The 24,998-nt window shown below is 39.0% G+C and overlaps 1 protein-coding gene across 1 annotated transcript in view; it reads left to right on the forward strand.

Annotated features, from left to right (window-relative positions):
• Positions 1 to 24,998, forward strand: part of unc-13 (protein unc13 homolog) — a 1,321,962-nt gene that overhangs the window by 822,730 nt on the left and 474,234 nt on the right. Inside the window, exon 23 of the mRNA XM_090372343.1 lies at positions 5,649 to 5,711. Within this exon, the coding sequence (XP_090228469.1) occupies positions 5,649 to 5,711 (63 nt within the window). The remainder of the gene's footprint in view (positions 1 to 5,648; positions 5,712 to 24,998) is intronic.

Here is a 24,998-nt window from a genome sequence, read left to right on the forward strand (position 1 = left end):
CCCCTGACTGCTAAATATGGTCGATCTACCAACCTGCTCTAGACCAGTGTGGCAGATTATGGTCCATTTTCCTCAACATGAATTGTTGGGGAGGCTTCCATCCTTCAAATTGATAATGGCCACTGCTTACCCTCTTTTTTTTTTTTTTTTTTTTTTTTTTTTAACATATAAGAACTCACCAGTTTATTGTATATGCTAATTCTTTGAGTATAATACAGGCTTCATCAGTAAAGCAATACACTACTCATCCAATTCTGTTGTGGGTTCAGCAGGTGAGACTATCTCTCTCTCAAGTTGGATTTGATATCCACTTCTGCTGCATATCAGGATTAGTGGAAACAATTTGGCTAATACTGTAACCAGATCAGCAACCCTCACAAATAATCTTGACGACCCAGTCCCCTATGCAGACTATATACAAATAATCTGTAATAAGTTTTATATGCAGTGGCAAGTAACAAACAAAGCATGGCAATCTAGTCTGTACAGAAATCATAAACAGGAAGGTGTCCTTGCTTGGCTGCACACAAGATGCAGTCATCTGACACATTCCTTTCTGCTGAGGGCTGATGATCTTTGTATGTGTGAGCAGTGTGACACCATTATGTCTCTTAGCATGTTTTAATTCAACGTACCAATTTTAGAAATGCACATTTTACCTCTTTTAGCCATCTGACTGAGCCATGTGCACCCAATCAGATTTTATCCATCTAAAATGTTTCAGCAGTTTTAATCTTTTACTGATTATTGATCTGTATACACACATATGAAATAAACTATTTATTTTTACTCTTATACTGACTTTATTTCTTTCTGTATATATAACTTTTTGATGAGGTAACCTATTTAAAGGTTTACCAAAATCCCATGTTTTTTTTTCAAAATTGCAACTCTGCCCCATCATATTATAGCCTTAATGATTTTTGCACCATCAAAACAGAAACACAGTACATCCATCCATCCATCTAAATCAGAACATCCCCATAAATTTAGGAGCATTTCATTCTCCTACTACTGTGTGCTAATTTACTCCATTCCATCTTTCAGCCCAATTGTAAATAACATTTTGTATGTTATAAATTTTAGTTTCTTGTGTGATATAGAGAAAGGTGATATAGTTGTACATGTTGGCACTAATGATATTAAGAGTAGGAGACTGGCAGAATTACTTAACAAGTACAGGTCACTGTTGAAAAAAAGCCGTGAATTAGGGTTGAATTTGAAAGTGTCTGCAATTCTGCCCAGACACGATAGGAGGGAGTATATGATGAGAGCCTTGTCGATCAATTCAGCCCTGGAAAGATTGTGCAAGGATCAAGGGGTAGAATTTTTTTCTGCCTGGTCTGTACTTGTTAACAAGAGAGACTGCTTCTACAGGGATGGGATACACTTAAATAGAAAGGGTGCAAGAATATTTGCTGATGCTATCGAGGCAGTGTTAGGTGGGTCGGAAAACTGCTAGCTTGGGGGGGGGAATACAAGTACTAATAGATTAACAGTAGCCACTGGCAGAGATGAAAATGATTCTTGCACTGCTTCTATTGGAATGAGCAGAAGCCTGGAAAACAAGATGCAGGATGTTTCAGAGACTGCTGGGAATCATTGCGGTACAAGTAAACACATGGGTTGTGTTAGGGGTAGCTAAGAATAGGAACAGGTGCATGTATACTTACATGTACACCAATGCTAGGAGTTTGGTAAATAAATTTGATGAATTTCAGGTATTGCTCAAAGCATCAATGGCGGATATTGTTGGGATATCAGAGACGTGGTGTCACACAGATATAAGGAATGCAGAACTGGAATCTGGGGAGTGCAACTTCTACAGAAAGGATAGACAGGATAGGAAGGGAGGAGGGGTTATGCTATTAGTTAAGAAACACATAAAATCCAAGGAAGTGAAGCCAGTCGACATCACTGGACAGTGCAGTGTCGAGTCAGTTTGGTGTGACATAAGCATTGGGAGATGAAAATTGAGAGTAGGAGTGTGCTATAGGCCTAATGACTCTGATGAGTATAATAAGAAAATGTACAGGGAAATAGAGTGGGCCAGTAAATCAGAGAGTCTTATAATGGCAGATTTTAATTTCCCAGATATTGATTGGAATTTGTGGGTTGGTCACTCACACACTAGCAAGGCTTTTGTGGATTTATTGGCTGATTGTTTTCTACATCAGCATGTTCGTGAGGCAACTAGAGGGAGTAATATACTTGATTTGATTATCAGTAGTGATTCTTCATGCATTAAGAATCTGCAGATAAAGCAACCACTAGGTGGCAGTGATCACAGTGTGCTGAAGTGGGATGTATTCAAAGAGGTAACTACCATCAGGGGTAAAGGGAAGGGTAACTGCTTTCGTAAAGGCGACTACGCTGGTCTGAGGCAGTATTTAAGTTCTATACAGTGGGACCAACTGATGATGTTACCAACAGCAAATTCAAAATGGGAAGCATTCAAAGAACTTATCGTGGAAGCTACTAGGCTTTACATACCAACTAAGAAATAGTGTTCAAGGTTTAGGGCTAAATGGATGTCAGATAATACGACACATGGTAGTGAAAAAAAATGCATGGGATACATATAAATTAATGTGTGATATGGAAGCCTATGATAGATATAAGCTGGTCTGTAATCAAATCAGAAAGGAGGTTAGGCAGGCAAAGGCAGATTATGAGAAATCTTTGGCAAAGGATGCAAAGAAAACCATCAAAGAGTTCTTTACTTATGTAAACTCTAGAAGAAAGGGGATGAATCAGATTGGTCCACTTGATATCGATGGTTCAACTGTTGATGATCCTGCTCAGGTAGCTAACAAAGTAAATGAATATTTTGCATCGGAATTCACACACGAGGAGTTATTCAGCTAGGGGAATGCCAGAGGTGTATTCAACTCTGGCAGTAAGCTAAATAATCTTGTAATAACTGAGAGTAAAGTGGAGGAGAAATTGTTGGAGATAAACACAAGAAAGGCACCTGAGGTGGATGGGATCTATCCAGTTATATTAAAGGAGGCAGCAAAGGAAGTAAGCAAACCCTTAGCCATAATTATGAGAGCTTCCTTGGACTCAGGGGAGGTTCCCATAGACTGGAGATGTGCTAATGTGACCCCAATTCACAAAGGAGGATCAAAGGCTAACACAAGTAATTATAGACTTGTGATTTTAACTTCTGTTCCAGGAAAATTAATGGAGGCACTGATTAAAGAAGCACTGCAGGATCATCTAGACAAGACCTCAGTTATAGCTCGGACACAGCATGGTTTTGTTAAGGGGAAGTCTCTCCTGACCAATTTGATTGGATACTATGATGCAGTCACAAAAGAGCTGGATGCAGGGAATAACTTTGATATTATATACTTGGATCTTAGAAAGACTTTTGATACGGTTGGAAGACTGCTGCACAAATTGGAACAGTGTGGCATTGGAGGCAAATTGCTGCTTTGGATAAAGGGGTGGTTGAGGGAGAGAAGACAGAGAGTGGTAATCAATGGACACCGCTCATCGTGGACTAATGTTATTAGTGGGGTACCTGAGGGTTCAGTGTTTGGTCCATTATTGTTTTCTGTATTTATAAATAATATTGATGATGGTATATCAAGCTTAATGTCCAAATTTCCAGACGATACAAATGCAGGTTTGTTAAGGACACTACTGACGCTATTCTGCTGCAACAGGATCTGGAAAGGTTGAGCAGATGGGCTGAGAGGTGGCAAATGAAGTTTAACATTGACAAATGTAAAGTACTACATATGGGAAACAGCAACCCCAGAGCAAGGTATCAACTCTGTGGTACTACACTGACAGTGGTAGAGAATGAAAAGGACCTGGGGGTAATTGTACAGGCAGATATGAAGTTCTCTGAGCAGTGCAGATGGGCTGTAAGAGTAGCTCATGGTGTCTTGTCAATGATATACAGGAATTTTTCTAGCAGGGATAAGGAGGTTATTATTCCCTTGTACAAGGCAATGGTCAGGCCACACCTTGAGTACTGTATACAGATCTGGAGGCCTCATTTCAAGAAGGATGTAGAGCTGCTGGAACGAGTTCAGAGAAGGGCAGCAATATTAGTGAATGGAACAAAGGGTTGCTCTTACATAGAAAGGCTTAAGTTTTGCAAATTACAGTGTCTGGAGACTACGCACTGGCGAGGTGATCTGATAGAGGTGTATAAAGCCTTGAATGGTTTAAGCATGGTCAATGCTGATGGGATTCTTCCTCTAGCTCAGAAAAATCACCTGAGAGGGCATAAATTCAAATTGAGGAAAGACAGATGTAGGATAGATGTCTGGAAATTTTCCTTTAGACAGCGGGTAGTTGGTTGGTGGAACAGACTTCCATCCCTTGTTGTGGTAGTTGATAGTCTAAATAAATTTAAGGCTCAGCTGGACAGGTATTTTGAACGAACGGAGGGGTGAAGTGGAAGGTGTTTTTTTTTTTTTTTTTTGTCTGATGCTGCATAAGCTTGCTTTCTTGCATCAAATGCCTCTACTACTGCTAATGCTTATGTTATGTCCTGCTATCCAAATAGGTAAGACAACAAAAAACTCTTTAATTGTTTCCTTCTATACAAAATATTTACAGCTGAATATGACTACCTGTTCCATAGGTTGTACGAGGGGTGTGGTATTGCATTACATTTAAACAAATTACTTCACCAAAAAATTAATCTGCCATTTATTTAAAAGAAGCAAAAAGGGATAAATAAAGATTAGTAATGACATTGCAAAAATGTTACTCTGCCAATTTCTCTACTTTAAAAGAAATGTGTTTGAAAGCATTGCAAAACCAGGGGCAACTCATTGTGAAGGAAAACTTTGTTTTGCTGTGAGCATTAAGACTGTATTAATTACACAGCATATAATTATTTTTTTATCTGCATTATTAACTATGCAGTTTATATTTTCTGCAGCCAGCTTTATCCAGCTCTCTGCTGGAAAATATCTGACAGGACAAAATAGTCCTAACCTTATATAATTTCAATAAGGCCAGATATGGCGTCAGTTTTTTATTTATTTTTTATTATTATTATTTTATTTTATAATTATTGCATTATTATCAAAAGTGATTTTTATATAAAAGCTATCAACTTTTGGGTAATAATTTAATATGCAGAACTAAGTAAAGTTTAAATGCCGTTGTGAAAAAAAGAAATTGACAGAGCACTGCATATTTCATCACAGAATTTCATAGATGGATGTATTCATCATCCGTCTATGAACCCTGCTTTTTCTCCTCTGTCAACTCAATCTGTGATAATAGTCATCAGTAAAGAAAAATGTGTTGAAATCCTTTTTAAGTATTTTTTTGATCATTTGATGCACTAATTTATTTTTAATTTATTTTTTATTCCTGAAGTTACTGATTAAGGGATTGAAGTAAGTCTGTTCCATTTAATCATAGGTTTGTTACCTTTTACAAATTCCAAGCAAATGTAAATTTTCTCCAGCCCAGAATGCAGTTTTTTGTTTTCATTATCGTTGTCTAAGTCTTTCTTTCAATATGCCCTTCAACATCTATATTAGATTCATCTATTGACTGTACTAGACAAATTTATTTGTTTATTTTTACCGTTATTTCAAAAAATTCTCTATATCTCCTCTAGCACATAGAGGAAAGAAATTAATAACATACAATTTCTTATCCCTTAGAATCTCTTCCATTATCTCTGTGAACAAAATGGAGGAGTTGTAAAGTTACCAGAGGCCAAAGGTGTAAGTAATACATTTTTAATGATAATGATTATATATTTCTTTGTGTTGTTGAGATTTTTCATTTTTAAAATTGTTCAGCAGCAGTTTTTGCTGCTAGACTTCACTATGGACTTCATACCAAGTAATGAAAATATACTGGCTTCTTGGGATATAACATGCCCTGCATTTATTAAGAACTTCAGTTGAACTGATATAACTATCTTGTTCATCACCCATGCCCAGTCAGCATTTAAAACTTCTAACACATACAAAATCCCAGGGGCTCACATCTTGTGAGTATGGACTTGGCACACCCAGGGTCCTGAGCTAGATATCATCATTCTTCTCTTTCTCAGTGATTCCCTTCTACTTCTGATTATCTCTCTCTCTCACTCTCAGGGTAACTTAGGAAAATTTTTTTTTTTTTTTTTTTGGCTGGTGCAGCATAAGCCTCAGGCTTCCTTGCACCATTGGCTAATAGTAATAATAATAAAAAAATAATAATAGGTGAACAGATCAAAATATTTTCCATTAACTTAATTTTTATTATAGATTGTCAGATTTACTATAGGACCCTAGAATTTGTATTTATTTAAGGCGCCTTTGTTGTCAGGTGGGCAGGAGCAGCAGTGCATAGCACACGCTTCTTGATTAGACCGGGATTTAAGCCCATGACCACCAAATACAGATGATGCGGAAACAGGAAATGACCACCACATATCCCCGGAGCAATATGGCCTTAGCTGCTAATGCTCCTTAAAAAAATAAAAAATAACTAAAATTTGTATTTAAACATAATCTCATATTTTTCAGTTATTTTTGCAATGAGAAATTGGTGAAAAATAGTAACACCATCACCTAACTCTTAAGCTAGGAACAAGCTACACAGGCCAGGCTCTGGCAGTTTTATGGTGTTTTATGCTAAAACTCAAAGGGGGGGGGGGGGGGGAGGTGCATTTCTCTGTGTTGCCTTTGCAGCTATCGAGAGGCAATGATAGTTTTTTTGCTATAGAAACAAGTTAGTACCATAATGGTAAAGTTGTTTAAGCTTATTTTTACTTATTTTATTGTACCATGTTTTTATCTGTTAAATTCATCATTATTAATGTGTTTTATTATAATCTTGTAAAAAAGCTTAGAAGAACTAATGATGTATTTGTAGATATAATCCATTGCAGATTGACTAACTCACAGAAGGTAGTCTTTACCCTCTTTGACAATATATGTGTGAATTCTGTTGAAGATTGCAGGAATTCTTAAAGGCCTCTTCAGTTGAAGCTAGAGTTCTCTAATTTCGAGTAGAAGGGGGTGGTTCCCCCCTTTTTTTTTAATTATGCTAGGATTTTTCTCTATGAGTATACACTTGTACAGATATACATATATTGTAGTCCAAGTTACTGCTAAAACCAACGATGTGATCAGTTGCATTCCTTTTTGCATTCCTATAAAAAGATGAATTGTGAATAAAATTAATGATTATATGTACAATTTTTTGTTGTTTGTATATACAAACAACTTTTAATTCTAAATGGGAAGCCTTCGAGGACGTAAATTTGGAGGCTACTAGGCTTTTCGGCGCCTCCGTAGCCAGGTGGGAAGGAGCAGCAGTGCGTAGCACACGCTTCTTGATTAGACCGGGGTTCAAGCTCGTCACCACCAAATACGGAGGATGCGGAAAGGTCAGGGAATGACCACCGCATATCCCGGAGCAATATGGCCTTAGTTGCTAATGCTCCTAAAAACTAAATAACGAACAAACAAACAACAATTAGGCTTTTCATTTCAATTAAGAAATACTGTTCGAGGTTTAGGCCTAAATGGATGTCAGATAAATTAATGAGGCTCGTGGTAAAGAAGAAATGTGTGGGATGCATATAAAGTATCAGGTGACACAGAAACCTATGGCAGGTATAAACTAGTCTGTAATCAAGTCACAAAGAAGGTTAGGCAGGCGAAGGCAGATAACGAGAAATCCTTGGCAAAGGATGCAAAGAAAAACAGCAAAGAGTTCTTTACTTTTGTAAACTCTAGAAGGAAAGGAATGAATCAGATTGGACCATTAACATAGAATGGTTGACTGTTGATGATCATGCTCAGGTAGCTGATAAACAATGAGTATTTGCATCTACATTCACACATGAGGAGTTATTCAATGAGGGGAGTGCCAGATGTTTATCAAGCACTGACAGGGAGCTAAGTGATTTTGTAATAACTGAGAGCAAAGTGGAGGAGAAATTATTGAAGTTAAACATAAGGCAGGCACCTTAGGTGGAAGGGATCTATCCAGTTATATTAAAGGAGGCAGCAAAGGAAGTAAGCAAACCCTTAGCCATAATTATGAGAGCTTCCTTGGACTCAGGGGAGGTCCCCATGGACTGGAAGTGTGCAAATGTATCACCAATTCACAAAGGGGGTTCAAAAGGTGACACAAATAATTAATAATGGCTTGTTAGTTTAACTTGTGTTCCAGGGAAAATAATGGAATCACTGGTTAAAGAAGCACTGCAGGATCATCTTGACAAGACTGCAGTCATAGTTAAGACACAGCATGGGTTTGTTAAAGGGAGGTCTTGTCTGACCAATTTGATTGGATACTATGATGTGGTCACAAAGGAACTGAATGCCAAAAATAATTTTGATATCATATACTTGGATTTCAGGAAAGCTTTTGATACTGTTGCACATGAAAGACTGCTGTACAGATTGGAGAGGTATGGCCTTAAGGGTAAGTTGCTACAATGGATAAAGGGATGGTTGAGTGGGAAACGACAGAGAGTGGTAATCAGTGGACACTGCTCTTCGTGGACAAATGTTATTAGTGGAGTTTCTCAGGGTTTGGTGTTGAGTCCATCGTTCCATTGTATATTTATCAATGATATTGATGAAGGTATATCGGGTTTAATGTCCAAGTTTGCAGATGATACAAAGGTAGGCAGGGTTGTTGACGACAGTAAAGACAGTATACTACTCCAACTGGATCTAGATAAGTTGGAAAAATGGGCTGAGAAGTGGCAACTGAAGTTTAACATTGACAAATGCAAAGTACTGCATATGGGTAGCAATAACTGAAGAGAAATGGACCAGCTGTGTGGTACTACACTGAGGGAAGTGGAAAGTGAAAAAGACCTGGGGGTAATTGTGCAGTCAAATATGAAGTTCGCTGAGCAGTATAAACGAGCTGCCAGGGCACGTCGTGGAGTCTTGTCAATGATATATAGGAATTTTGCTAGCAGGGAGAGGGAGGTGATTATTCTGCTATACAAGGCAATGGTCAGGCTGCACCTAGACCTATGTGTACAGGTCTGGAGGCCTCATTTAATGAAGGATGTAGAGTTGCTAGAACGAGTACAAAGAAGGGTAACAAGATTTGTGAAGGGAACAAAGGGGTGCTCTTACCAAGAAAGGCTTAAGTTCTACAAATTGCATGCCTGTAGAGGAGGCACCTGCGAGGTGATCTGATTGAGGTGTATAAGGCCTTGAATGGGTTGAGCAAGCTGAATGCTGATGGGATTCTTCCTCTTGCTCAGACTAAGAACCTGAAGGGCACAGTTTCAAATTGAGGAAAGATAGTTGTAGAATAGATGTGCGGAAATTTGCCTTTAGCTAGCGAGTAATTGATTGGTGGAACAGGCTTCCATCTTTTGTTGTGAAAGTTAATAGCCTAAATAAATTTAAGGCTGAGCTGGACAAGCATTTGGAACAAATGGAGGAGTTAAAATGGGAGGGTTATGATGCCAGAAAGCTTGCTTTCTGGCATCTTAACATTGTAGAGGCATAGGATGCCTCTACAATGCTAATGTTAATTTTTAAAAATGAATGAAGGAGAAATATGTTTTCTTTGATTGGTGAATATGCCTAATAAGAAATATTGCTAAGTACAAGGCATTTTACACTTTATGTAAAACAGTATATCATGTTAACCGCATGGATTGACTTCTTTTATTCATGTGAAAAATGCAAAAAATTTCAAGTTCAGTTCTGGCCAAAGAAAAGAGTGAACGAATGACTCTTTTTATAAAACAAAATTGGAATAGTGACGTTCATGCAGCAAAAGTAATGTATTTAACTTAACATTACATGGTTGGGTGCATTATGGTCTTGCTTCCCTTGTGGTATAAAGCTTGCAAACAAAGAAAGAGCAACAAAAGTAGTAGTGTTATTTATTTATTTTTTTTTTTTAATTAATATACAGTGAAACAATTATTTTGATAATCCAAATAAAATTCCTAGATTCTATTCTTCAAGTTTTTTGAATAAAAGTCAGCACATCTTTGGCTGTTGTGATAGATTATATGGATAAATTTTCTGTGTGTTTTCATTTCATGACTAAGTTCTGGGTATGGAGTTGTATTCAGATTTATTTCATTGTTTCCCCCAACAGTACAATCTGAAAATAATGTCTGCCTTAACATTTAGTTTTTATTTCATTTATAATGGAATCTTATTTGCAAAATCAGTTTATTGTGTTTGCTCATGCATATCTTCAGTGTTTTATATAGCTTATGGTATCTTAGAAAAACCAAATGATCTAATTCTTTGTTTTTAGAACAATGATAATTACATGTTTGGTGTGACAGAAAGTATTTGGACTTTCTGCTTTCTTGTAATGTGCTCTAGGTAAAGATATATATTGCTTTCACTCTGCCTGGAGTGGGTTTAATATTTATCTATAATTCCTTAAATATGACAAAAGTTTACCTTATAGAAGATGGTAAGTGGAGGATGCTTTTTTTGTTCAAAGACTTCTCAAACAGATTAGCTGATTTTACATGTGCTCCTGAATGTGTACTCTCCCCATTATAAGTAGGATGAAAAATATCATATTATAAATATGGATTTCCATATGATTCTGCATTATTGGAAATGTGACCATATTCACTGCTTCTTATTCCTTTAAACCAGTCCTTACAAATGAAATTGTCATGATGTGCTTGAAAGCTGTGTATTGCAGTTGTCTTCCCCTGTCACATTGTTCATTAATCTCTTGTTGACCTGTATATAGTGCTCTGTATATTTTCATACTTCCCTCCGAATAGCAGTATTCACTCCAAACACCTTGGAAGGAGTTACCCATTAGCAGACATTTGGATATCAGAAATGCTACATAACATTTAAAAAAAAAAAAAAAAAACCTAATGCTTTTCACTACAATTTTTCAGTCAACTACAATTCATAGCACTTGCCTTCCAGTGTTGTTCTTGGATTGAAATTGACCTTTAACTGATACCGTAATTAGTGAGAAAATGGCTAAACTGCCAGCCAATCTAGAAATGCTGCAAATCATTTTCAGTTTACAACAAGGAAAAATTTTGAAAACTGTTTATTATTGCCAGTGAGTAATTTACATCCCTGTGTTAATTTTCTGTGGCCATTTGTAATGACCCTACGTCCATGATTGTAAAACACTGTGGTCATATGCACAATTTCTTGTATGTTACAAAGATATACACTTCTTATACATCCCAGAGGATTTTAATGTATTGAAGTTTATTATATAGCACTGCGCTCTTCAGTTTAGTTTTGATTTCCAGTGTGGTCTCGTTTGTGTATTGTGTATGTGCATTTTGTGTCCTCATGATTGAATTTAGTTTACCCTCTAAAATAGCTTTATCTCCCTTTATTTCTTTAAAATGGCCTCAAAGAAATCAAGTGAGCCAGCTAGTGGTAATGATGTGAAGGAAAAAAGCTACTGGAAAAGCTTGTTGCTGGAAAATAAATCAGAAATTCTGAAAGACTGGATTTGTGAGAGCGCTAGATATTTACTGCATTTAGTAGCTTTGGGTAATCTGCAAAGTAACAGCATCTGTTATTGTATACAATAAAACGTACAGGTGAAACCTGTTATAATGCGATACTCAGAGTTCAAAGAATCACATCATGATATAAGCAGGATTACATTAGAAAATTTTGGCATTCAAACTTCATACATATATCAGTTTTGGTTGTCTCTTTTTTTTTGCGCAATAATTGCAGTAATAGATCTCCATAGCCAAGTGGTCAGGAACAGTAGTGCAGTAGCGCACACGCTTTCAGTAGATTGGGGTCTAACCCTCACTGGACAAGCGTGGCAGATCATGGTCTATTTCCCTCAACATGAATTGTTAAGGTTTTCATCCTGCAGTGGATTGATAATGGCTGCAGTTTTATTGCAATACTATGTATAAGAAAAATCATGCAAAGAATAATAATGGAAATGATATGCAATTTGTTTCAATCTTTTATTGATCCACTCTACAAGAAAGTATTGTTTCAATCTTTTATTGATCCACTGTACAAAAAACCAATATTCATGTTGTTAAATGTATAAACACCAATAAACATGCACTTTTTGTCACAAAAACAAATCACTACTCATAAAAACTACTTTTTCGCTTGGTTGTTTTGAAATTAACAAATGGTCGAAAATACAAGAGAAAAAGGAAAATACAATGCACTCTGTGTTCTTTCAACTGCTATGTAGACATTAGCAAACAGACTTTTGCACATTTTAGTCGGTACTTTCATGTCTTTCATTTTTTTAAAAACTGTATCAAGGGTTGACTGTTTCATTGCATCTCTGTTTCTTTTTAACACTTTGAATAAGGTGTTTAACTGTAAAACTGAAAAGGAATATCCCTTTTCTGTTTCAAGAAATTTAAGTCCAATTTGAAAACCAGCGAATGCCGCAATCTTATGTGGTGGCTGTGGCTCCTCACCTTCATCATCTTTGGTTGATTCTGGATCATGACTTTCGCCAGTAATGTTTTCCATTATTTCCTATCGTTTCTCTATCAACAAACTGTGCCAGTACTCACTCAGCATTGGCAACATCACCTTATGTCAGGCCTTCATTAGTGTACTTTTCCAAGAACTGGTCAGCATCAGCAACATCTGCCTCTTTAAAGTCCTCAAAGTCCTCTTCATCACTGTCACTAGCTACTAGGGAGTTATCTGGGATCATACTTGCACTCAGTATGTTTCTCCAACATTTTGAAATGCACCCTTTCATCATGGTTTCCTAGGCTTTGCCAATAATGTATAAAACTTTCTTTAAGTTCAGCTTCTTTAAAAATGAGGTAACAGAATCCTGACTAGTGATATTCACCGTATCAGAGTCTTGTGGAAGTTCATTTTAAACATTGATATAATCCCTGATCCAGAGGCTGTATCTTTGATGTGGCGTTTTTTAGTAAGTGTCTCACTCTGATTTTACCATATCTGCTTATTAGGTTATCGTCAGCAGCAAGACAGCTTTGCCATCCAGCCCTTGTTGTCGTAAGTATTTATGTACATCAGGTATAAATTGCTTATGAAACCAGTTTTAAAAAATGCTGGAAGTCATCCATGCATTTTTGCTAAAGTCATAGGCAAATAGAATAGCAGCCATGTTCACATGATGAAAGCCCCATGGTGATTTAAACTTTCTACGCTACGTAAAGTGGTTTCAGTTTGTGATTTCCTGTTTGGTTTACTCTGAAAAGTTCAGTCACTCTGTCTTTCATTTGCTTGAAGCGTTGTGTTCTTTGAACTTCATTCTTACAAGCCAGAGTGGAATTGGGTAACATTTTATAAAGTCCAGTCTCATCACAGTTATATAGCTATTCTGCAGTATAGCCACTGTCATAAATTTATTTTCTGAAGCTGGGCAGGGTAAATGCATGCAGCTTCATTACTGGCTGAACGTACCCACCTGTTATAGTTGTTTTGGTTATTCCATGCCACTTTTTAAAACATGTTAGCAATCCATTACTTGCAGTGAATGTTGTAGACTCATTTCCATGAAGATCGTTGTGGAATTTTTTAGCTTGGGTTTCCAGATGAGGTCCAGTTAGAAGTGTGCCTTCAGATCATTCTTGAACCAACCACTGAAATGCAACTTTATCCAGTTGTTGGATAAAAAAGCTTGTGGCAACCTCAAAAAAGCTTGAGGTTGCCACAAGCTTTTTTGTTGCACTCCATCACTTGTTTCCATAGACTTGGCTGTATCATGAAGTTTCTCCTCTTCTTTTTTCCATCCACATATTGTTGATTCATTCACTCCATGGTCTCTAGCCACTTGAGTTTGCTGGTCTCCAGACTTGAATCTGTCAAGAGCAGCAATTTTTTTCTTCTAAAGTAAACTTCCATTTTTTTTTTTTTTTTTTTTTGAAGTTTCAGACATTTCTATTTCATTTATATTTTAAAAATAACAACTTACAATTTCAGAAACAATAAAAATTGACAGTTGGCGATTGATGCAAATATATGTTCAAACACTTTGCAGTAGTGTACTATCCCGACTCTTCCCATAAGTAGGTTGGAAAATATCAATATAAAGATTGATTTCCTTACATGCAGTAATTTGAAGTCTATTCTAAAAATACACTAACTTCAAAATGCAAAAGTACAGTGGGAAAAAAAGTACTTTCTAATGATCTTCTGCTGAATCCAAAAATTTGATTTTTAATCATTAGTTGTCATTAAGTTTTCACATTGAATGTGCATGTTTATTACAATCACCTCCCACCCTCTTTTATTTGTATGTATACAAAGGTCATGTGAAACGTTTGTGGCCCGAGTATCTGGTAATATGTTACTTTTCAACATTAGTCCCATTTAGAGTCAATACACTTTTGCCACCAATGCTGCAATGCATTGATTCCAGATGCAAAAACAGTTTTCTCTTGGTTCTTGAAGAGAAAACTGTCTTCGCTGCAGCGGTGTAGTCTCTGTCAGTGGAAAAATAGATGCCAGCCAGTTATTCTGTCAAATTAGGAAATAGGTGAAAGTCCAGTGGTGCATGCTAGATCTTGTAAAAGTGGGTGGTTGATGGTCCCAGATTTCAAAGTTACATTAATGTAGTGCAGCCATGTCAGTGAAAGACTTCTTGAGCAGGCACATTGTCTTGATGGAACAACTCTTTTGCTGAGTTTTTTCTTGACATTTGTCTTTGATGTTTTCACACAATGCCACAAATTCTGTGTACTAACCCTGGAACTGTCTGCCCTTTCTGAAGGTAATCTACTAGAATCACTAAATCAGTAACTTTGCCTTTCTTTGGGGGGAGGAACTGTTTCCATTGTTTGGATTGCTCCTTTATCTCTGGCTGAAAGTGATGAACGTACATCTCATCCAAGGTCACAAACCTTGCAAGGAAATTTGCTGGATCTGGTTGAAAACGTTGTAAATATTCACTTGACTTGACAACTCTGGTGTATTTTTTTATCTGCTATCAACAACAAAAGATGTTGACAGCAGATCAAAAATAAACAAGGTTTTGTTTATTTTTGATCTGCTCATTCTTCTCATTCACTGATTTTTTCATCTCTTCTCATTCCCTCAGCTTTGTTGATTTCTGGATATGTAATTTAAAAAAGATATTGAAACTGCTTGAAGCTTTGCTGGTTACTATTTGAAACGTTATACATTACCGTTTCGTACTTAGGCCACAAACTTTTCAAATGCCCCTCACACGCACACACACACGCACACGCGCGCACACACACACACACACACACACCTTATCTTATCAAAAGTCTGAGACATCGTTTTATTTCAGAAAATTGTGTTCGACTATAAAATATGCAAATATATTGAACAAACACAGTGGTCAGCATTTATTATGAAATTCATTTGAAACACATATATATGCTAAACAGTGAGCATGGGGAAAGTGCTAGGAGTTTCAGAAAGGAATAATAATTAGATTTCACATGGGAAAAATGGCTGTATATGTTATTGCTCAGAAATTGAACATTCCCAATTCAATAAGTCACAGATGTGCTGCAGAAATGGAAGTTAAAAGGTAATACTGAGCCTGAGAAATGATCAGATGGGATAAAAGATTGAACTCAATTTGAAAAGTTCAAAAGTGCAAGCAGGCCAAAGGCAAACCTGTAAGTGCTTCCATTGTACACAGAAACTGCATGAATTTTAATGGAAGCACTGCACTCCATAAGCATTTGAAAACAGAATCAAATGCTCATCCAACCTGAACTCTGGACCAATGGAAATCAATCCTATTGAATGATGAGTCACCCTGCCAGCTTTCAGTTCAATGGACTTGATTCAATATGGAACATATGAAGTTATAGTAGTTAATGTCATTGCCAAGCAGATCTTCTTCAGAATGACCTAGATAGACTTCAGGGATGGTCAGAAAAATGGCAGCTATGCTTTAATCCAGCAAAGTGTAAGGTATTGCAGCTGTGGAACAGTAACCCCAAAATAACTTATACACTTGGTGAAGTTGAACTAAAGCCAGTAGTGGAGGAAAGGGAGTTGGGTGTTACGATATGGTCAGACATGAAGTTCTCCGAGCATTGTAGACTGGTTGCAAGGAATGCCCATGGTATCCTATCGATGATTTATCAAACAATTGCAAGTAGAGATAAGGACATCATAATCCCATTATATAAGGCTATTGTTAGACCAGACTTGGAATACTGTGTTCAAGTACGTAAGACCACGCCTAAAAAAATTTCAAAAATTTTCAGCTCAAGGGGAGAAATGTCATCAGGAACTGGAGCTCTCTTGGCATTGAGATTGTTCAAAATTTTTCTGAAACACTTTTGATGGGAGATCACAGGAAGCATTGGGTGTATATACTCAGAATAGCAGGAAATGGTTTACCAAGATTGTCAGTACAAGATTTTGGAGAAACATGGGATGCTAGTAAATTGGCTTTATCTTTAGGCAATAGAACCATCAAGTTTTAACAGAGGTAGGAGTATAAATGGATATAAGTTGCAGCCAATGGCTTTGGAAAAAAATCAGAATGCTTGACTAAGGAATGCAGAATTGGAATTTGGGGAGTTCAATATGGGTGATGCTGTTAGTTAAGAAACACAAAATCTAAGAAAGTGCATCCAGTTGACATGGGTGGACAGTGCAGTTGAGTCAGTTTTCTGTGACATAAGCACTGGGAAAACCAAGTTGAGAGTAGAAGTGTGTTATAGGCCTAAGGACTGTACTCCTCAGTCCTTAGGCCTAAGGGCTGAGGAGTTTTTTTTTTATTTGGTAGTTATTGGCACATTGGCTTCTGTGGCCATAATGCACCTCCCAACGTTTTTGCAGTACTTTGATCCAAGCCTAAGGCGGGATTCGAACCCGCGACCTTTGGGTTGCTAGGCAGGCACTTTACCCACGCGGCTAGTCCAGTCGGCGACTGAGGAGTACAACGAATAACTGTACAGAGAAATAGAGTGGGCCAGTAAATCTGATCGTCTTATCATAGGGGATTTTTAACTTTCCAGATATAGACAGGAACTTGTGGGTTGATCACTCACACACAAGCAAGACATTTCTGGATTTATTGGATGATTGTTTTTTATACAGCAGCATGTTTGAGAGGCAACTAGAAGGAATAATATTCTTGATCTGATTATCAGCAGTGGTTCTTCATGCATTAAGAATCTGCAGATAAATAAACCATTAGGTGGCCGTGATCACAGTGTACTAATGTGGGATTTACTCAAAGATGTAACTACCATCAAGGGAAAAAGGAAGTGTTTTTGCTTTCATAAAGGTGACTGCAGTGGTTTCAAGACAATTTTTAAATTCTATACAGTGGGACCAACTGATGATGTTACCAACAGCAAATTCTAAATGAGAGGCATTCAAGGAATTAATCTTGGAAACTACTACTAGGCTTTTCATACCAATTAAGAAATATTGTTCAAGGTTTAGGCCTAAATGGGTGTCAGATGACCAAATAAAACTCGTGGCAGGGAAGAAAAATACATGGGACACATAAATTATTGGGAGACACCGATACCTATAATAGATAAAAAAAGATAGTATGTAATCAAGACACAAAGGACATTAGGCAAGCAAAGGCAGATTACGAGAAATCTTTGGCAAACAATGCAAAGAAAAACAGTAAAGACATCTTTACTTATGTAAACTCTATAAGGAAGTGAGTGAATCAGATTTGTCGATTTGGTATCGACGGTTCGATTGTTGATGAACCTGCTGAGGTAGCTGACAAACTGAATGAGTATTTTGCATCTTCATTCACACATGAGGAAGTTTATAGGGAAGTGGAGGCCAGAAGCTTATCAAACTCTGGCAAGGATCTAAATAATTTTGTAATAACTGAGAACAAAGTGGAGGAGAAGAATTTGTTGAAATTGAACATAAGGAAGGCACCCGGGGTGGATGGGCTCTATCCAGTTATATTAAATAAAGTAAGCAAACCCTTAGCCATAATATGAAAGCTTCCTTGGACTCAGTGGCAGTCCCCATGGACTGAAGATGTGCAAATGTGTCCCCAATTCACAAAGGGGGGGGTCAAAAGACGACACAAGTAATTACAGATTTCTTAGTTTAACTTCTGTTCCAGGAAAAATAATGGAGTCACTGGTTAAAGAAGTAATGCAGGATCAATTAGACAAGACTGCAGTTATAGTCCAGACAAAGCATGTGTTTGTTAAGAGGAAGTCTTGTCTGACAAACTTGATTAGATACTATGATGTGGTCGCAAAGGAACTAAATGAAAAAAATAATTTTGATATCATATACTTGGATTTTAGGAAAGCTTTTGATACTGTTGCACAAGGAAGACAACTATACAAATTGGAGCACTATGGCATTAAGGGCAAGTTGCTACAATGGATAAAATGATGGTTGAGTGGGAGAAGACAGAGTGGTAATTAATGGACACTACTCTTCTTTGGTTAATATTATTAGTGGAGTCTCCCAGAGTTTGATTTTGGGCCCATTGTTGGTTTCTGTATTTATCAGCGATATTGGTGAAGGTATTTCAGGCTTAACATCTAAATTTGCAGATGATACGAAGGTTGGTAGGGTTATTAATGACAGTAATGATACTACACTTCTGTAACAGGATCTGGAAAAGTTGAGCAGATGTGCTGAGAAGTGGCAACTGAAGTTTAACTTGACAAATCTGAAGTACTGCACTGCATATCGGTAGCAATACTCAGGGTAGTAGTGAATGAAAAGGACCTGTGGGTAATGGTGCAATCAGATATGAAGTTTTCTGGGCAGTGCAGACAGTCTACAAGAGTAGCTCATGGTGTGTTGTCAATGATATACAGGAATGTTTCTAGCAGGGATAAGGAGGTGATTATCCCCTCGACGTGGGCACCTGTACGTGGTGAGGGGACCTCCCAGTGACGCTGCTGGACTTCCAGACTAGCATCACTGGGATCCAACACCCACAGCCCAGGTTCCAGGCTTACATCAATGGAATCCGGCGTGTTTGCCGTGCGCTGCGACCCGTGGAAATTTGGAAAGGGGGATCCTGGTGGTTGAGGGGCCCAGATTCAATACACCACTTTGGCCCCTGCTTCGACAAGACGGGAGGTCCTGGAAGGCCCGGCTAGTAGGCTCGCCTGCGAGGGTCAACCGTGTCAATGCCATGTCCCTAACCTCACGGTCCGAGGGACAGGATTCAGGCTGGCGGTGGTGCGGGTATAGTGTCTGGGTAGCCCTGGTGTCCCACTCCCGAGCACATTTATTGCATGCCGGGTAGTGGGCGTCCCTTTGGGCTCTGTGGTGGGTGGGGAGCCCGGGCACTGAACAATTTAAAAAACTCAATGAATCCTGATAAACCTATTTCTTCAGGGGCCCCAACCCGGTCCCTGTCTGAAACCATAGACAAAGATTCAGATAGCATTATTGCTAAAAAGAGGCAGTGAACGGAATTACCATCAGGGACTGTCCCAAGGTTTTTAATTATGCATTCTACCAATGAGACACCGATTGGTAAAATGTCGCCCTTTTTTATTCAAAAAGGGTTAGATGGGTTAGCAGGTTCACCCAAATCAGTTAAAAGGCTTCGTTCTGGAGACCTTTTAATTCAAACTAAAAATGACAGACAATCAGAACATCTACTCCGAACAACATCAATCGGAGGAATCCCTATAACAGTGACACCACACAGAACACTCAATTCATCGAGAGGTGTCATTTCGGAGTGGGACCTTCTCGACGTAACCGAGGAGGAAATCTGCTCCGAATTAAAACCACAGGGAGTCATTGCCGTCAAGAGAATCAGGGCACGAAGGGATGGAAAAATTATTAAAACTAGGAGCGTTATCCTGACTTTTAACTCTCCTAAACCTCCTGACGAGATTAAAGCTGGATACATCAACTGTTCAGTGCATCCACCAAACCCTTTACGGTGTTTTAAATTCCAGAAGTATGGACATTCTCAAATGGCCTGCCGTGGAGTCCTTGCATGCGCTCGATGCGGTGCAAAGGACCACGAAACAACAGCATGTTCAGCCGCAAAACCCACCTGTATTAACTGTGAAGGCGAACACCCGGCCTATTCACGAGCATGCCAGAGGTGGAAAGAAGAAAAAGAAATTCAGCGGCTGAAGGCAGAGCTAAATATATCATACCAGGAGGCAAAGGAAATCGATCAAACCCCTGAATATCAACAAACCTACCTACGCCCAGAAGGTAGCAGGGAGATGTTCCGTCGGAACTCAGACGGACATGACCATTCCTCGAAAGGAGTCTTTCACTCCCATCGCGCGTTATCTTTTAATTTCTCAAAAACCTGCGCATAAGGACCAATCAGCTGCCACTCCTATATCGGTACCTCCTAACGCTCCACAAGTAATAAAGGTAACTATGAAAGAAAAGAATAAAAAAGGGGAAGTCCCCCCCTAGTACCCAAGAAAAGATGGATGTCGAGCAGAAGGAGGTACCCGAAGATTCAGTCTTGGAACTCTTTGCGGAGGAAGAAATGGACATGGGACAGCGTCCATTCTTCTCCAAAAAAGATAAACCCAAGACTGATAAAAGTAAGCCCTCAGCACCTCGGAAGCCGCCTGATGGACCCACCAAGCCAAAATAATGGCTAAATCCCTACAATGGAATTGTCGTGGATTCCTGCGAAATATTGATGACATCAAGGCCCTCCTGCAAAAGCACGAGCCAGTTTGCTTTTGCTTGCAGGAGACATATCTAAACGCAAATGACGATCCCACGATGCATAACACCACAATTTTTCGTAAGGATAGAATTGCGGATGGTTCTGTACACGGGGGAGTGGCTATCCTTGTGGGTAACCAGACCCCAGTGCAGCCCTTGCTAATTACAACTAGCATAGAAGCTGTTGCAATTCGCCTTACGGTGGGATTTTTATTAACCGTCTGCTCTATCTATTTGCCACCTGGGACTGACATCTCCCAGGAAGACCTTGATGATCTTCTAACGCAGTTGCCTCCCCCTTTCTTACTTCTCGGGGATATGAATGAACATAACACCCTGTGGGGTAGTGCTAACATCAACAGAAGGGGACGAGTCATAGAGCATATGCTAAATGACAATGACCTTTCCCTTCTAAATACTGGAACAAACACCTTCTTCCACATGCCTACCCGTACTTTTTCTGCCATTGATCTCTGTATCTGCTCCCCTTCTCTACTCCCTTCACTCACTTGGGAAGTGGAGGAGAATCCATACGAAAGCGATCACTTCCCTGTGATAACCTCGTTACACAGTGGGAGACCATGTCTTCCCTTCAGGTTACCACGGTGGAAGATTGATCAGGCTGACTGGACTGCCTTCCAACATCAGGCAAATTTTGATCTTAGCACAGTCAGTCAAGAGCCTATCAATGATGCAGTTAAGTACATCACAGAAAATACTGTCCAAGCAGCTGCGAATGCTGTTCCAAAAACATCTGCCCAGTTTCCACCATTTCCTAAACCTTGGTGGAATTCACAATGCACAGCAGCAAAAAAGGCTCAAAACAAAGCGTGGGGGATATTCCGCCGATATCCTACCACGACCAACCTTATAGCCTTTAAACGTGCACGAGCCAAAGCACGATATATCCGCCGTCAGAGCCAAAAGGAATCGTGGATCCGTTTTACATCATCTATTAACCAGTCTACCAACTCTAAGGTAGTCTGGGATAAAATCCGGAAAATGAAGGGAAAATATACATCCAACCCTTCTTCAATCCTAGATTATAATGGATGCACTATTGCAGATCCAACTGCAATAGCCAATTCTCTTGGGGAAACATTCTCTAACATCTCTGCAACATCTTCGTATTCCCCAGAGTTCCTGGTCCTGAAATATAAAATCGAAAAACAGGCACTTAACTTTAAATGTAAGAGCATTTATCCCTACAACGGGGATTTCACTATTCAGGAACTGGAAAGAGCCCTCGCTCTTTCCAAAGCAAGTGCCGTTGGACCAGATGGTATCCATTATGAAATGATTAAACATCTTTCACCAAAATCTGTGGATTGTCTGCTCCTTCTGTATAACAGAATCTTTACTGAAGAGCAGTTTGGCTCCTGGCGAAAGGCAATCGTTCTTGCCTTTCCTAAGCCAGGAAAGGATCCAAAAGTCACCACCAATTATCGTCCTATTGCTCTGACTAGCTGTCTGTGCAAAATCCTGGAGAGAATGGTTAATTCTCGTTTAATATGGTATCTAGAATCAAATGACCTTCTCCAACATCCAGTGCGGCTTCCGAAGGAACCGGTCCACTTTGGACCATCTTATTAGATTGGAAGCATCCATCCGGGATGCTTTCCTAAAACGCGAACACTTGGTGTCGGTGTTCTTTGACATGGAGAAAGCGTATGACACAACTTGGAGATTTGGCATTTTAAAAGATTTACATAGCCTAGGCCTTAGAGGGCATCTCCCCTTTTTTATTCAAAACTTTTTAGCCAATCGATCGTTCCAAGTTCATGTGGGATCCTCACTCTCTCGCTCCTTTAGCCAAGAGAAGGGAGTACCATAAGGATCAGTATTAAGTGTCACGCTTTTTGTCATCAAAATAAATTCCATCACAGAACAACTTCCTCCAACTGTAAACAGTGCCCTCTATGTTGATGACTTTAGCATTTTTTGTCAGTCGTTCAACATGAGGGTTATTGAAAGACAACTGCAGAAAGCCATTGATAGTCTTGAATTCCTGGGCACTTGCTAATGGCTTCAGGTTCTCGCCGGAGAAGACCGTTTGCGTACACTTTTGTCGCAAGCGTAATCTTCATCCTGAACCTGAATTAAGGCCCGGACAAAATGCTATTCCAGTAGCAGCGAACACAAAATTCTTGGGACTCATATTCGATAAAAAACTGACCTTTTTGGACCATATTCGTCAACTCCGCACAAAGTGCACAAGAGGCCTTAATATGCTCCTCTTGCTTTCCTCTGTATCTTGGGGTGCAGACCGATGCACCCTTCTATGGCTTTATTGTGCACTTGTGCGATCCACATTAGATTATGGGTCCCAAGTATATTCTTCAGCCAGAGACAGTGCCCTTCGATGGCTAGACCCTGTCCATCATCAGGCTCTACGTATCGCTACTGGAACATCTCCTGTCCAGAGCTTATACGTCGAAGCAAACGAACCACCGTTATCGCTTCGACGTAAGCAGTTGTCTTTAAAATAAACTTTAAAACTGAAATCCCTGCCAGACCATCCTACATGGCCATTCGTTTTTGAGCCACGATGGGAAAATTTATACAATATCCGTAAGACTGCCAATCGTCCTTTAGGTATTCGTCTCCAAGAGCTACTCAAAGAACTTAATATCAAGGTAGACAAAGTTGCCCAAACACCAAAGCAACCCTTTCCACCCTGGCATGCTCATGTCCCGAAATGTGACTTGTCCCTTAGAAATCGGGGAAAGTCGGACACTCCATCATCATCTCCATCGAACACAAAATTCTTGGGACTCATATTCGATAAAAAACTGACCTTTTTGGACCATATTCGTCAACTCCGCACAAAGTGCACAAGAGGCCTTAATATGCTCCTCTCGCTTTCCTCTGTATCTTGGGGTGCAGACCGATGCACCCTTCTATGGCTTTACTGTGCACTTGTGCGATCCAAATTAGATTATGGGTCCCAAGTATATTCTTCAGCCAGAGACAGTGCCCTTCGATGGCTAGACCCTGTCCATCATCAGGCTCTACGTATCGCTACTGGAACATCTCCTGTCCAGAGCTTATACGTCGAAGCAAACGAACCACCGTTATCGCTTCGACGTAAGCAGTTGTCTTTAAAATACACTTTAAAACTGAAATCCCTGCCAGACCATCCTACATGGCCATTCGTTTTTGAGTCACGATGGGAAAATTTATACAATATCCGTAAGACTGCCAATCGTCCTTTAGGTATTCGTCTCCAAGAGCTACTCAAAGAACTTAATATCAAGGTAGACAAGGTTGCCCAAACACCAAAGCAACCCTTTCCACCCTGGCATGCTCATGTCCCGAAATGTGACTTGTCTCTTAGAAATCGGGGAAAGTCGGACACTCCATCATCTGTCTACCTGCAGCTTCATTCAGTACACCGAACTGAATATTCCGACTTTGCGCCAGTCTACACAGACGGTTCGAAGTCGGAATCATATGTGGGATCTGCTGCTGTCTTTACAGACACCACTACATCGGAGCAGATTCCCTCTGAATGCAGCATATTTACTGCAGAGCTGCACGCTATAGAGTTAGCCTTAGATCACATTAGTGAATGCCAATACCAACGGTTCATTATATATTCCGACTCTCTCAGCATGTTACAGGCTTTAATATCTGTGAGATATAATCCTCATCCAGTTCTGTCTAGAATTCAGCAGAAGTTTCACTTCCTCCGTGGACGTGAATATGATATCCACTTCTGATGGATTCCCAGCCACATTGGGATTAGGGGAAATGATTTGGCTGACGCCGCAGCCAAATCAGCAATTCCCAATAATAACCGCTGCCTGTCAGTCCCCTATACAGATTACAGGCAAATAATACACCAAAACATACACTCCCAATGGCAGGATTCGTGGAATAGACAGACTGCAAATAAATTATATCATATAAAGCCTGTAATTGAACCATGGCAGTCTAGTCTGCGCAGGAATCGTAAGGAGGAAGTTGTTCTTGCCCGGACCCGCATAGGACATAGTCATTTGACTCATTCATATTTGCTGAGGGCTGATGACCCACCTATGTGTGAGTCCTGTGGCACAATTTTATCTATAAGACACATTTTAGTTGACTGTCCAGATTTTAGCAATATCCGTTTTACTGCTTTTATCCATCTGACTGAGCTGTATACACTCAGTCAGATTTTATCCGACAATGACAATGTATCTGCTATTTTTAGCTTTTTGAAAGCAATAATGGTTTTTAATCATATTTAAAATTTATATGTTATTGTTATTTCTTTTATTGATTTATCTTTTTAAATATTTGTTATTAAATCTGGACATGGTGGCCTAATTAATTAGGTTTTATTTTTATATATTAATTTTTATATATACCTGGTCTTGGCGCATTATAGCCCTAGTTGCTAATGTGCCAATAAAATCCAAAATCAAATCAAATCCCTTGTATAAGGCAATGGTCAGG

The sequence above is a fragment of the Mastigoproctus giganteus genome, chromosome 4 (assembly GCF_048544385.1).
Source record: "Mastigoproctus giganteus isolate SK-2022 chromosome 4, ASM4854438v1, whole genome shotgun sequence".
In the NCBI taxonomy this organism is placed as follows: Eukaryota; Metazoa; Arthropoda; class Arachnida; order Uropygi; family Thelyphonidae; genus Mastigoproctus; species Mastigoproctus giganteus.